The sequence below is a fragment of the Trachypithecus francoisi genome, unplaced genomic scaffold, assembly GCF_009764315.1.
Source record: "Trachypithecus francoisi isolate TF-2019V2 unplaced genomic scaffold, Tfra_2.0 Lachesis_group4, whole genome shotgun sequence".
Taxonomy (NCBI): Eukaryota; Metazoa; Chordata; class Mammalia; order Primates; family Cercopithecidae; genus Trachypithecus; species Trachypithecus francoisi.
In genome coordinates, this window is record NW_022681469.1 from 93,673,159 (window position 1) to 93,687,283 (window position 14,125).

Genomic DNA, 14,125 nt, shown 5'->3' on the forward strand with positions numbered 1-14,125 from the left:
CAGTTCACAGTGATCTTAGTTTCTTTTTTGTTGTTGAAGATTGGATGTATGGAAAATGTAAAGCTAATAACACCATAGTCTGAAGAAATGTTGAAATGGAACATTCCTCTGGCTGGCATAATGCAAGTTTCCTTTGTACTGTTTTCCACCTTTTGACTATATGAGGGCCAGAGGGCAATTTTCCCCCATGCTCATGTAATCTTGTGCCCCCTGTGACTAAATAATGGTCATTAGAGCAAGTGTATTTGATTGCACAAGGCACTGTCGCCTTTGTGTTCTGGATTACCATTCCCCACGGCCTGCACCAAGAATACCAGGTTAATATAGCTGTGACCTGACTGTGCTCAATTTAAATGCAGCCTCACAAGGTGAGAGGCTTGTGCGTTTACCCAATGAACAGCTCCATTGAAGAAAATGATGTGATATCTACCACATGTTGCTCCTTTTTATGAGAGAAATGCTTTGCTACTCCTGCAAGAGTTTATAAAGCTCCATAACAATGCCTGCCATCTATCAAAATGTCAAAAGCTTCATTATCATAAAACCAAAGGAACTGGCTTCCACAGGCTTTTCTAATGCTTGCAATGAGGCAGCTGCGGAGAGCTCAAAATGCTGCTTGTGGATACAACAGAAGTTTCATTTGGATTCTTCAGGACAGTCACCCAGAAGATGGCTGCGGTGACCACAGATGTGCATTAGACCACAGAATTCCAGGCTCCTCTTACCCTCCTACATAGATGTTTCCTCTCACCATGGTATATTCTCCCACAGGCAAAAGACTTGGCTTTACAATTGACTCTGGAAAATTCCACAACGTGTCTTTAGGACAAGGTCAGGAGATGGTGGCAGAAATGGCACTGGAGAAAGCTTCCAAAGGAGGACACTGGGTCATCCTCCAAGTGAGTATTAAGTTTCAGGGAAGACACTGGGCATAAACACAGGAGGGCCAGGGCAGAGCTCTCCAGCCCATCAGAATGCCCCATTAACATGGCGATTTGCAGAGTCCAACCAGTTCTGTCAGTGTTCATGATGCCTGCAAAGACGGTGAGGGGCTCTGCGGACAGTGATGGCTGTCATCTTCTGAGAGACTGTCTAGCCACTGTGCTTTAAAATTAAAACTGTTAGGAAGAGCTTCATCATTCCCTTCACTTAGAGATATCTGGAACACTCAATACTGCCTGAGAACAAACAGGCTTGTTTAGATTGCCAACACTGTTATCATAGTATCTGGGTTGACGTTAGAGTCGACAGAACTCTTTTTAATGTATATTATTGTTGCAGAATTTTGCTCCTTAGCTCAGTTAAAACCGGGTTCTTGTCACACAACCAGAAACGACTAGGAACACAGACACATTGAAGGTTAGGGGGAATGGAATTTATTGAGTGAAAAAGAAAAAAAAATACTCTCAGCAAAGTGAGAGGGGATCCTGCTAACACACCCCGACCTCACAGATTGAATACCAGGCCACCACACAGGAGCTGTAGAGGCCAGGCTCCTCCCCGCTGCAAATGGTGCCAATTTCCTACGGCTCCACCGCGTTCTCCCAATGCACAGGCAGGTCAGAGATTCTCTGGGGACCCTCCCCAATACCTGGGGCTCCTGCGTTAATCATTATCTCATACAAGTCCAACTCTGCCTCTACCTAGTGTGTAACATTCCCTTTGATTATAAATTAAAGAAATTTGGGTAGAAAACTCCTTTATCCCTTCTCAGGCAAGCATCATACAGACCTATGGTTCTCCCACCCCAGTGTCCTCTGGGATGGCCCCCTTGGCTGAGTATTACAGGAACCAGTGGAGCAAAGGCCAGCATTAGGGGACACCTGAGAAGTGTGCTGACTCCATCCACAGCAAGCTCTGCTAGCTGTCTTAGCAGGTCTAGGAATGGCTGTTTAGTTTTCAGCTCAGTCATGCAAAGTTTCTTGTCAGTGGGCAATTCACAGGCTACCTTATCTCGAATCATTACAACAAAGCTCCAAGGGTAGGAGTCGTCATTCTCCATATAAAGATGAGAAAAGTGAGCACCCTAGTAGCTGGAGAGCCTCAAGGCCACACGCCTGGTTGGATGGCAGAGCTAGTACTTGAGACTAGATCTGTTTGGCAACAGGTGACATTCCTGAAAATAGCCACCCTCATGCAAGATACAGCATTGGCCTCCCTTAGTGTCTCCAGTATCCAGGCTCGGTGCCTTTGGCATTTGTGCTTGAAATGCAACTGGATTCATAAAGAAGCTTCCAGAGTCCAAGCAGGCTTATGATTGCAGGAATGTAACCTTCTGGGACAATACCCACTGCTTCGATGAGGCCTTAATAGAGACCTTTGTAAGGGGACTTGAGGGCAGTGTAGTGCATCCCCTTCTGAGGCTCAGAATCAGAAACACAGGAGGGTTGGCTTTTTCAGAGAAAACAGTTGAGGCTTAGACAGTTCGGTAAATTTTAAGATTGTCTCAGAAAGGAAAGAGCTCTTTGAGCGTTCTCATGCTCCCAGTGGCTCAGACTGGAGAGACCATTAGGAGGGCTATAGTCATCCTCAAAAGAACATATTCAAAATAAGCTGTTTCCATTACTTTTGTATCTATGCTGAGTTACTTGTTGTCCCTAAAATTGCGAGTTGTAAGTTTTAACATTAAAAAAAATGTAAAAGATCTTATTTTGTCAAGGATCTACTTTTGGATATTTGTTTCAGACCTTTGATTTTTGTTCTTAGGGCTAAGCCGGTAACCAAGAATGTAACTGTTTAAACCTCTTCACTCTCCATCCCCGTACCCACATAGAGTAATTGGTAAGGAGAGATTATACCAGGCTTTAGGCCATCCCAGTGTCTAGAAGTTTCTAGTATCATTCCATCAGCAGGAAAAAGAGAAGCAGGACTTTGAAGAAAGAGAAGACAAACATAATGGAAACTTGTTATACTGTTCATAATTTACATTAAATTATATTAATATGGGTATATGATATGTATGTACATGTTAATTAGTTCTTACCCAAGCCCCAATATGATCAATTATTATGATTAGATAGAGCCCTCTAAAGGTGTTTAGATAGTAGCTAATCAAAAGCCCACGTTCCGAAGAAAACTATCATAAAAGTAGCAGGCTGGCAACTATCTTTATCTCATATGCACACCAGAAGGTTTGTAAATTAACATAGCATACTGAAAACCATTTTTCAAGGGCAAAATGACCATTTTTCATGTGTTTCCAAGACATATAGATTGTCTAAACAAGCATTGCTGTTCTTGGAAAAATAGGCATAAGGATCTAGCCAGTCCCGAAGCCAGTACCCTCAAGAATAGCTGCCAAGCTAGATTCCAACGTGTGCCTGTGCTCCACGATGGCTCACTTGGAGGTTTTTCTGTCCCCTTCAGTAACTCCAAAGTCACTGCCTTGAATATTTTTACATTTGTTTCAAGTAAACTTTTCAAGTAAGGTACTGCTGTACCCCATAAGACAGAGAATGAAGATATAATTGAGTTTACAAAGCAGGTTTTATTATTGTTTCTTTTATGATTGGCACAATTAGGAGTGAGAAATACTCTTTCCTTATAACGTGTTAACAAGCATGTAAAGGAAGGAACATAGAGCCCTTACCTACTGTATTACTGTGCTAGAGTAGACAGCCAACTTTTTGTGTCTTCTGTGTTTCTGAGTCCTAATCCCTTCTTCTCGTAAAGACATCAGTCATATTAGTTTAAGACCCTTCATAAGGACCACATTTAGCTTTAATCGTCTCTGTAAAGACCCTATTTCCAAATACAGTCACATTATGAGATGCTGGGGGTTGAGACTTCAACATATGAATTTGAGGGTACACAATTCAGCCCATCACATCTACCAATGTTCATTATTTGCCAAGGGAATAAAAGCCAATAATGTGAATGACTGAGTTGGCTTAGGTCTTTTTGCAATAGAAATTTTAAAGAAGAATACCTGCATTATTATTTTGTTCCACATTTGCCTTCATTCTGTGTATTTTTGTGGCTGCTGTGATCTTAAATGTTTTTCTTTGTTGGAAATAATTATATATATCTGGGTGTGATGTTTCAATTACTATATCAAGGACTTCTCCAAAGCCAGAGAGCTGGTAAGGTGCAGCCTTTATACCTCCCTCCCAGCAGCAACTACCAAGCTATACCCTGTGGGTGTTTGGTATTGCAGGAGCAAATATGTGAATCATAAAATGGAAAAGCAAAGAATGATGATGGTGGTGGCATTTAATTTTTTGTGTGTGATTTCTGACAGCCCTAGGATTTAAGGAAGATAATCTGTTAGGAATACACAAAGTATCTTAACAATGAATGATTGCTTTCTTTCAGCTAGCCTTGCTTCCCTTGTATCCTTTTGAGTCCATATGCTTATGAGCAGAAGTTTGAGTTGAAGAGGTTTCCATCAGAAACCAATGAAGTGGATGATCAGGCACATTTCTGGCTTTTAGTTTTCATATTTTCTCAAACTAACCCCGATAAATCTCAGTGATTGGATTTGAACCATAACAAAGAAAAGTACTAGGCAACTCCATCTCAGAAGTGACTGGTGGGTGTTTGAAGTAGGTATGTGTATTGTATGGAGATTTTGGGTTACAAAGATCATCTGTGTCGATTGGCAACATTTAATATGTTCAAGGTTCAATTTCCTTTTGGCTTTTTTTTTTTCTTTTTGTGATGTATTGATAAAGGAAATATTGAATCATGGTTCTCTGAGTTTTCAGTGCAATTATATATAGGAAAATGTAATCTTATAATGCAAGTAATATGCCTCACCTTCACAGGAATTACACACCATACTATCTTTCAGAATGTTCATCTGGTAGCCAAGTGGCTAGGAACCTTGGAGAAGCTCCTTGAAAGATTCAGTCAAGGAAGCCACAGAGATTACAGGATTTTCATGAGTGCTGAGTCAGCACCTACACCAGATGAGCATATCATCCCTCAAGGACTCCTGGAAAATTCCATTAAGATCACTAATGAACCTCCCACAGGGATGCTGGCCAATTTGCATGCCGCCCTCTGCAACTTTGATCAGGTAAGAAAGTGAAGCATACTAGGCAGACAGTGAAGTCAGAGTCTTCTCACTGTGGGCCCAGCATCAACCCAGGCATGTTATCGAGAGGGAAGAAACAAGTTCTCAGTGTTCACGTGTGGAGGGGTTGGGGTGGGTGTGTTTTAATCTCTTGAAAGAATTGCCCCATCATTTCCTATTCTAATGACCAGTAAATATATTTAAGTTTCACCCTAACACTCAGAAAACTTCAGCTACTGTGTAGGGAAAGCAAGCTAGGTAACTTCTTAAGGAACTTGCTTTTTTTTTTTTTTTTTTGAGACAGGGTCTCACTTTGTCGCCCAGGCTGGAGTGCAGTGGCATGATCTTGGCTCACTGCAACTTCCGCCTCCCAGGTTCAAGCATGTCTCCTGCCTCAGCCTCCTGAGTAGCTGTGATGACAGGTGCACACCACCACACCCAGCTAATTTTTGTATTTTTAGTAGAGATGGGGTTTCACCATGTTGGCCAGACTGGTCTTGAACTCCTGACCTCAGGTGATTCACCTGCTTCGTTCGGCCTCCCAAAGTGCTGGGATTGCAGACACGAGCCACCACGCCCGGCTGGAACTTCTTGAAAACAAATGTGGCAGACTAGTATCTCTGACCACAGAAAGAGGAGAAGTCATTGTTGTTTTGGTTGATCATGGCGACAGTAATGACATGGTAAAAGTTTCAGTGTAATGTTTTAGCCCTCGTTTGATATGAGTAAATTTAAAGCCCTCTTTCTAAGTTATATCTATGACACCTTATTTATATTTTCATGTTTTTCCAAGATAAGACAAAAAAATTCATGTATGTATGTATGTATGCATGTATTTATGTTTTGAGACAGAGTTTTGCTCTTGTGCCCAGGCTGGAGTGCAGTGGCACAATCTTGGCTCACTGCAACCTCAGCCTCCCAGGTTGAAGTGATTCTCCTGCCTCAGCCTCCCGGGTAGCTGGGATTACAGGCGCCCACCACCATGCCCGGCTAACTTTTGTGTTTTTAGTAGAGACAGGGTTTCATCGTGTTAGCCAAGCTGATCTCGAACTCCTGACCTCAGGTGATCTGCTCACCTTGGCTTCCCAAAGTGCTGGAATTACAGGTGTGAGCCACCACACCTGGCCGAATACATATATAAATTAATGACACCTTTATTACCATTACTCTTTTTACCCAAACTATCCTATTTATCAAGATCATTATCAAGTCTTTCAGTTTCCGTTCTTGCTATTGCTCTGAGATCTTCCTTCCTTCCTCGAATTTTTTGGAAATCCTTGATAAATCGCATTCTTGTTAGGAGAGTAGAATGAACTCTAAAGAGGAAATACATATGATTTGGTGATAAATATTCAACCCCCTCCTAGAAATGTCGTTTTCTGTGAAGCATGTCAACATCCTTAACTTCGTTTCTGGGAGTTTTTGGGTCAATATCTAAACCAACATTATGAAGGAATTATGATAATTGACTACCTAAGAATACAGTGTTGAAGAATGCAGTTAATTACTTCATTAAATAATTGAGTAATTTGTATCCTATATATAGACAGAAGATTGTGTAAATAGTAGGACTCAAAAAATCTTTTTGAAACTATTAAATATTTGCAATATGCCTTATGTAATCCACTATGACAGACATATATGTTTTTAATCATCCCTTAATTTATAATTTCTGGCTATTTATGACATTTTCAAGTTATTCTCCAAAGTAAGTACAAAGAGGAATTTGATTTATTTAAATAGGACTTATCTACCCCCTGAAATAATTATCTTTATTCATGAAAGTGAACATTTCATGAACAAATACGCTTCAGCCCAATTATCTTTCAGCTTTTTTGTTCATTTGTTTTGTTTTTTTGGTAAAGATCACGTTGAGAATCTCATAGACACTCTCCCCAGGGAAATACACATTCGAAGATGTACTGCATATTGGGCCAGACACAGTGCCTCACGCCTACAATCCCAGCACTTTAGGAGGCTGAGAGGAGGATCACTTGAGCCCAGGAGTTCGAGGCTGCAGTGAGCTATGATCACACCACTGTGCTTCAGCCTGGGCAACAGAGCGGGACAGTGTCTCAAAAAATAATAAATAATAACTGTTAAAAATATGTTGCATATAATGATGAAGATTCACAGATTCCCCCAAAGCCTATGCATGAATTCCCTAGTTAAGAACTCCTGTTCTAGTCTTTTCATGAACTTGTCAGTTCTTTTGACTGCTATCTGGAAAGCCACTTTTATTAATTGAAGGTTACATTTATTGAAAAGACTTTTAGGAACTTGAAGGAAGAATATTTCTTATTTAGTGGAGAGGATCCTCTGAAATATTAAGAGTGAACTTAATAATAAGTAGCAAAAGCAAAGATAACCAAAGTGATTCACTAAATAATCTTCTCATCAAACCTATTTTAGCCAGAACCAACCAACAAAATAAAAACTCTGCAGGAAATCTAAAATGGTAGAGTCTTTTATGAATGTTGACCTGTCAGTATGTTAGAAAACAAAATGCAGTTTTTAATCAGATTATATAATTCAAGGGATTTAGTCTGTGCTCCCTGGCTCTCTGTGAATAAGTTCCCATTACTCTTTTATCAGTTAGAATGTTGAGTTGGCTACTTTTGAAAGAAGTGCTTATAAAATAACAGTGGCTTATACACAAGGCCAAAAAGTAGTTCTGCCACACGACAGTTTTACAGATAGTCCATTCAGAACTCATGTGTTACCACAAATTGTCATCAGTCTGGCTCTTTATGGTTCACCATTTCTAGAATGGGGTTGTCATGGTCCCAGGTGACTGCAGGAGTTGCAGCCCCCATATCCACATTCCTGACAGGAGGAAGAAAGAAGAAACAAAGAAGATGACAAAAGAAAAAATACTGTGTTTGCGTTGGTGTGCAAGTGCTTCCTACAAGTTAACATACAGAAATTCTCCTTTCATCTCATTGGTCAAACTTAGTCACATTGCATTACCTAGCTGCAAGAGAGGCTAGGAAAAGTGAATTTATCTTAAGCAACCATATGCCCAGCTAAAAATTAGCAAGAAGACTTTTTAAGGAAGGCAATCAGCAGTCTCCATCCCAGATGTCCTTTCCCACATCTCCTTGTATTATCCTGGGTCTTCTGTGTTGCTGCTGTGGTCCGATCTTGTTAAAGCCTGTCTATGGATAGAGTGATGAATGCTATCTCTCTTGTTACCCATATGGGTTAGGTAAATGAGGATCAGTTGTTCTTGTTGCCTGGGTGTCCCTCACAGTGGTGTAAAATATCCAAGAGGTTTATACAAGTCAACTGTACTGCTAGGATATTTTTCAAATCGAATTAAATCCTTTTTTTTTCTTTTTTTTTTCTTTTTTTTTTGCTCTGTCACCCAGGCTGAGGCGCAGTGGCACACTTACAGCTCACTGCAGCCTTGAACTCCTGGGCTCAAGTAATCCTCCTACCTCAGCCTCCTGAGTAGCTGGGACTACAGGCATATGCCACTATGCCTGGCTAATTTTTAAATCCATATTTTTAATCTTTCCTCTCAAACTAGAATTTACCTCCAAACTTTGGTGTGTGTATTCAAAATGAACAGTTTGTTTAATACTAGTGCTTTATTATCCCTAGCATTGCATAATATTTTTGTAAATTTAATTAAGTGACCAAGGCATAAAGAACCATTTCTTGTCGGATGCCATCTACCTACACCTTTCAGCTAAAGAGCCTCTTGAGGAAGATGTCATAAAGGAGTACTCTTTTGGCTCCCTTCACACCCAGATAACTATATTTTTTAGAGTAAGAATATAGATTTCTGTTTCTGTAAAATTTGCAGGCAAAAACAAGTAATTGATCATTGTGCATATAAAATTGGTGATTGTGTACAAATAGCACTATTATGTGTATGCAGATGCCTGTTCTCTGTTCACAATGCAGTCTTTATTTATAAAATATTAATTTACTTATCACTTGGTTTGCAAAAATACCACTGGCCTGAAATGTGGATTGGTAGGTAGACTCATACCTTTTCTTCAGAAAGCCTGATTCATATTTTCTTCCTACATCGTTTATGTTATCAGAACACAATGAAATGGATTGACTTGTTTCTTTTAACACTGAGGATAAAGCCAAGTCAGTTATATAAAATAAAGATTGAAGTGATATGCTTAATTATTGTAGTGCCTTGGGTTTTATGTGGACTACCTGTAATTTAGAAAGGTATTAAGTGATTTGTTAGATCATAATTCCAAAGTGAAATTTTGATACTTACATGGATCTCCTAGATTTTTCTTACATTTAAAAGTAATATTCTTTTATACCCTTCAAGGTTAATTCCAGTTATACAGTTTCTCTTTTCTGCCTTCACAAGCTTGCCCTTTATTTGTGGAAAAGTTATTTTTTAATGATTGTATATTTCCAAGCCCCATAAATGACCTAAAAATGGCCTAATGATTTAGAGTGAGCTAGTGATTTAATTGCATCTGCACTACATGCTTCCTAGCCAATTCTAGAACCATATTTGGTGGAAGCCCTGGATTCTGCTAAAAGCACTGTCTAAAGAAACTAAGCTCTCTGGTCCTGGCCTACACAGAACAAATCTGGTCTTGGTTTAGTACCACAAGTCCTCTGGAAGACTAGTCTGAACTCCTACTCACTGGTTCTATGTATACTTCATGTGTGGCCCAAGTTGTCAGATCCATTTCAAATGTGAACTGGCTATAGTTTGCCCATTTTAAAGGACTAGGCAGGGAAGGGCAGATTTTGGCCTCTTCCTCCCCTGTTGCTCAATGCCAATTGAAGGAGTAGTCCTCAACTTCCTTTCCTTGCCTCACAGAACTGCCAAATCTGAACATGGGTGAAATATGACTTTTAAGCCATAGATTGGACAGCTGTTTTTCTCCTTTTAATTTTATGGCTGTTGAGCATTAACCATATCAATGTGGCATTCCAGGATTCCACTTTCCATCTGCATTCTCAAAACAATCTCACAGGTCTAGGCTGGGCGCAGTGACTCACGTCAGTAATCCCGGCACTTCGGGAGGCCGAGGTGGGTGGATCATGAGGTCAGGAGTTTGAGACCACCCTGGCCAATTTGGTGAAACCCCATCTCTATTTAAAAATATATACAAAAACTAGCTGGATATGGTGGCGCATGCCTGTAGTCCCAGCTACTTGGGAGGCTGAGGCAGAAGAATCACTGGAACACGGAAGGCAGAGGTTGCAGTAAGCCGAGATAGTGCCACTGCACTCCAGCCTGGGCGCTGGGTGACAGAGCAAGGCTCCGTCTCAAAAAAGCAAAACCAAAACAAAACAAAAACAACCTCACAGGTCTAGACACGTGTTTCCCAATTTTCCGTATGTCACCTAGCCATCCCAACAATGAATTTTACTTTTAGTTCATTGGAAGGAAATAATGTATCATGATGGTTTTATTAAAGGTACAGGCTAAGCTGCTGTAAGAAAGAGAATCAAAGCTCTAGGAATTCAAACAAGATAGGAGGTTTTTTTCTCTCACATATTAGGCAGCTTTGTTCCATGAGATCATTCACACGCCCAGACTGATGGGTGTCTCTGCCATACCTGACTCAAGGTTTCCAGACTTGTCCAATCGTCATCATTTCTAGCCATAGAAAATAAAAGAGTTCGCTGGGCCCCGTGGCTCATGCCTATAATCCCAGCACCTTGGGAGGCCAAGCAGGGTGGATCACCTGAGGACAGGAGTTCAAGACCAGCCTGGCCAATGTGGTGAAAACACATCTCTACTAAAAATACAAAAATTAGCTGGGTGTGGTGGCATGCACCTGTAATCCTAGCTACTCAGGAGCAGAATTATTTGAACCCAGGAGGCAGAGGTTGCAATGAGCTGAGATGGTGCTGCTGCCCTCCAGCCTGGGTGACAGAGCAAAACTCCATGTCAAAAAAAAAAAAAAAAGGGGTCAGGAAAAAGGGAGGAGTGACAACACAAGCAATTTCATTTTCAGCAAATGACCTGGAAGTTATACACAATACTTCAGCTGAAATTCTTTTGGCAAAAATTTGGTCTTATGACACAAATGTCTTCAAGGGAGGCTGGGAAACAGTCATGGGTGTCCGTGTGCCCAGGCGATCTCTACTGCAATGGAACTAGGGAAGAATGGATAGCTGTGGTTAACTAGCATTCTCCAAACTCTAATAGCGTTCTACTACAGTGATGAAATCAAGATGATGGCTTTGGCCGGGCGCGGTGGCTCAAGCCTGTAATCCCAGCACTTTGGGAGGCCGAGACGGGCGGATCACGAGGTCAGGAGATCGAGACCATCCTGGCTAACACGGTGAAACCCCGTCTCTACTAAAAATACAAAAACTAGCCGGGCGAGGTGGCGGGCGCCTGTAGTCCCAGCTACTCGGGAGGCTGAGGCAGGAGAATGGTGTAAACCCGGGAGGCGGAGCTTGCAGTGAGCTGAGATCCGGCCACTGCACTCCAGTCCGGGCGACAGAGCGAGACTCCGCCTCAAAAAAAAAAAAAGATGATGGCTTTATGTCATCCAGATTCTACAAGGAAACTTTTGCAGGGGAAAATGATGTCAAGCAGTATGAAATGGTTAAAATGAAGTGACTCATTTTCTAGTGAACTTAGAAGCATTTAGAAGCATGACTGAAGCAAAATAAAAGTATTCCTCTTAGACCAACAGACTGGCAAATGCCCAATCGTCTCCTGTTGTGCTCTCATAGGATAAGTAGCCATGCTGAAAACTACATGTTACCTCTGTGGTATCTTGCTCTCAAAGTTCTTTACAAGATATTGAAAACTCACACCGTTGCTCTTGGAAACCATACAGATGGATAAATAATCAAGTATTTCTTCTCTTTTCTCCCAGGATACACTTGAAATATGCTCCAAGGAGCAGGAGTTTAAAAGCATCCTCTTTTCTCTCTGCTACTTCCATGCCTGTGTTGCTGGGAGACTGAGGTTTGGCCCCCAGGGCTGGAGCCGAAACTATCCTTTTAATCCTGGAGACCTCACCATTTGTGCCAATGTCCTCTACAACTACTTAGAGGCAAACCCTAAAGTAGGTGCTGGTGGTCAAATAACCTCTTCCAAGGAGTTTACAAAACTGTCAGTCTTTGGGCACTATCAAAATTAACCATAATTTCTCTTTTGAAGCTATTATTGAAATAGCCAACACTATGTATGTATCTTCTGCCAAGTATGAAAATAAACCAGATCAAAGGTTTTCCAGCAGTGGATATTCGAACTTCCTAAGATAGGTCAAACCAGTTCTACATCAGCAGCTTAGTGCCAAAAAAAAAAAAATGTCCTTCATTATGTTAACAAAAACAGTGGTTTACATGTGCGTATATGCCAGATTCATTAGGCAGGTAATGAAGCATTTGCACAAATGTAATTACATACAGCAATTCTGACAGTTCATAACACTGCATTAATAATCACTACAATTAGTTCTGATGATGGAAGCAATTTACAGCACGTCACATGTATAAATAATGGTGCATTTCCTGCATATGTCATTATTATGTGTTAAGGATGCCACCTTGTTGTGACTTTCTCAGTAATGTTCCCCTTGATTTGAAGTTAAAGGTAGATGAATGATTTTATTTCATAGCTAAAATGTGTTTTACAGATGGGAATGGGAATGCCTCATCAAGAACATTTGTGTAAATTCTCATCAACCCAATGACTGGATTTCAAAAAGCAAGAACCATTCATTCCTAAGGATTTTCTAGCTTAATCCTCACAAGGGAAACTTTCATTAAGTTAAATCCGTTGAAACTAGGATACATGTGTCAAAACCAATCAAGTGTTGTACTCTAGGCCACATTTTCTATAAAGCGTTTTAAAAATCACCCATCTCTGTTTCTAAATGGAAACTATTGTTTTATGTTCCTTCAGTAACAATTGTTATAATTTTTGTTGTCAGTTTTCTCAAGCTTCAGTGGTGACTTGATTGCTATTAGAATAGATACCTTTGGTACCTAACATAGGTGTATTTTCCTAAGGAACAAATTTTAAATAAGTTGTATCCAAAATAAATGGTTTTAATATGGTATTTGATGTTCAGTGTTCCATATCTCTCTCTTTTTTTTTTTTTTTTTTTTTTTTTTTGAGACGGAGTCTCACTCTGTCTCACAGGCTGGAGTGCAGTGGCACGATCTTGGCTCACCGCAAGCTCTGCCTCCCGGGTTCACACCATTCTCCTGCCTCAGCCTCCTGAGTAGCTGGGACTACAGGCACCTGCCACCATGCCTGGCTAATTTTTTTGTATTTTTAGTAGAGATGGGGTTTCACTGTGTTAGCCAGGATGATCTCGATCTCCTGACCTCATGATCCGCCTGCCTTGGCCTCCCAAAGTGCTGGGATTACAGGTGTGAGACACGATGCCCGGCCTCATTTTTTAATTTATAGAATTAAAAAGTAATTCTGAAAACTTTGAGCATATTTTGACCATTCCAATAGTACTAGTTTTGTGTTGATTCCCAGCACATTTTGTCTAAACTATTACACTTAAAATTATAATAGTTCTAGGTAGGAAAAGGAATGGACCATTTAAGACTTTGATTCAAGTCCTTCATAACTGCCCTGTGAGGCTAAGACCAGGAATAGAATCGTATTTTAGCTGAATCCTATACACAGTTGAGGTGGAAAGGAAGGGGAGGAAGAGGGAAGTGGACACATACGTTTCTCTCCAGCTCTTGCATCCTGAGTCTTGGAAACACCACTTGACCAACTGAGTCGCACGGTGTCCTGCTTTTTTTCATCCTGGGGCTCCAGGATCAGCACAGCCTTCAGTTTTTAACACATTCTCATGTTTCTCAGGTGTCTTGACCTTAGTCATTTTCTGCACATCACAAAGCGACTTATCAGGATTTGGGAATTAAATTCCTGTGAGCACATGTTTAGTTGTACAAAATGCCCTTTTCCAGAAAGTATATGTAAAAAACAAAGACCAGGATTGAGGGAAAGAGAATCTATTATTGAAAAGGATAGATCTGAGGCCAGGCATGATGGCTCATGCCTATAATCCCAGCACTTTGGGAGGCCAAGGCGGGAGGATAGCTTGAGTCCAGAAGTTCTACACCAGCCTGGGCAACATGGGGAAACCCAGTCCCTATAAAAAATAGAAAAGATTAGCT

At 40.8% G+C, this 14,125-nt stretch overlaps 1 protein-coding gene across 1 annotated transcript in view; it reads left to right on the top strand.

Moving 5' to 3' along the window:
• DNAH11 (dynein axonemal heavy chain 11) overlaps window positions 1-14,125 on the top strand; it is a 407,209-nt gene that overhangs the window by 374,306 nt on the left and 18,778 nt on the right. Inside the window, exons 73-75 of the mRNA XM_033192171.1 lie at window positions 772-899; window positions 4,793-5,020; window positions 11,851-12,042. Coding sequence (XP_033048062.1) covers window positions 772-899; window positions 4,793-5,020; window positions 11,851-12,042 — 548 coding nt within the window. The remainder of the gene's footprint in view (window positions 1-771; window positions 900-4,792; window positions 5,021-11,850; window positions 12,043-14,125) is intronic.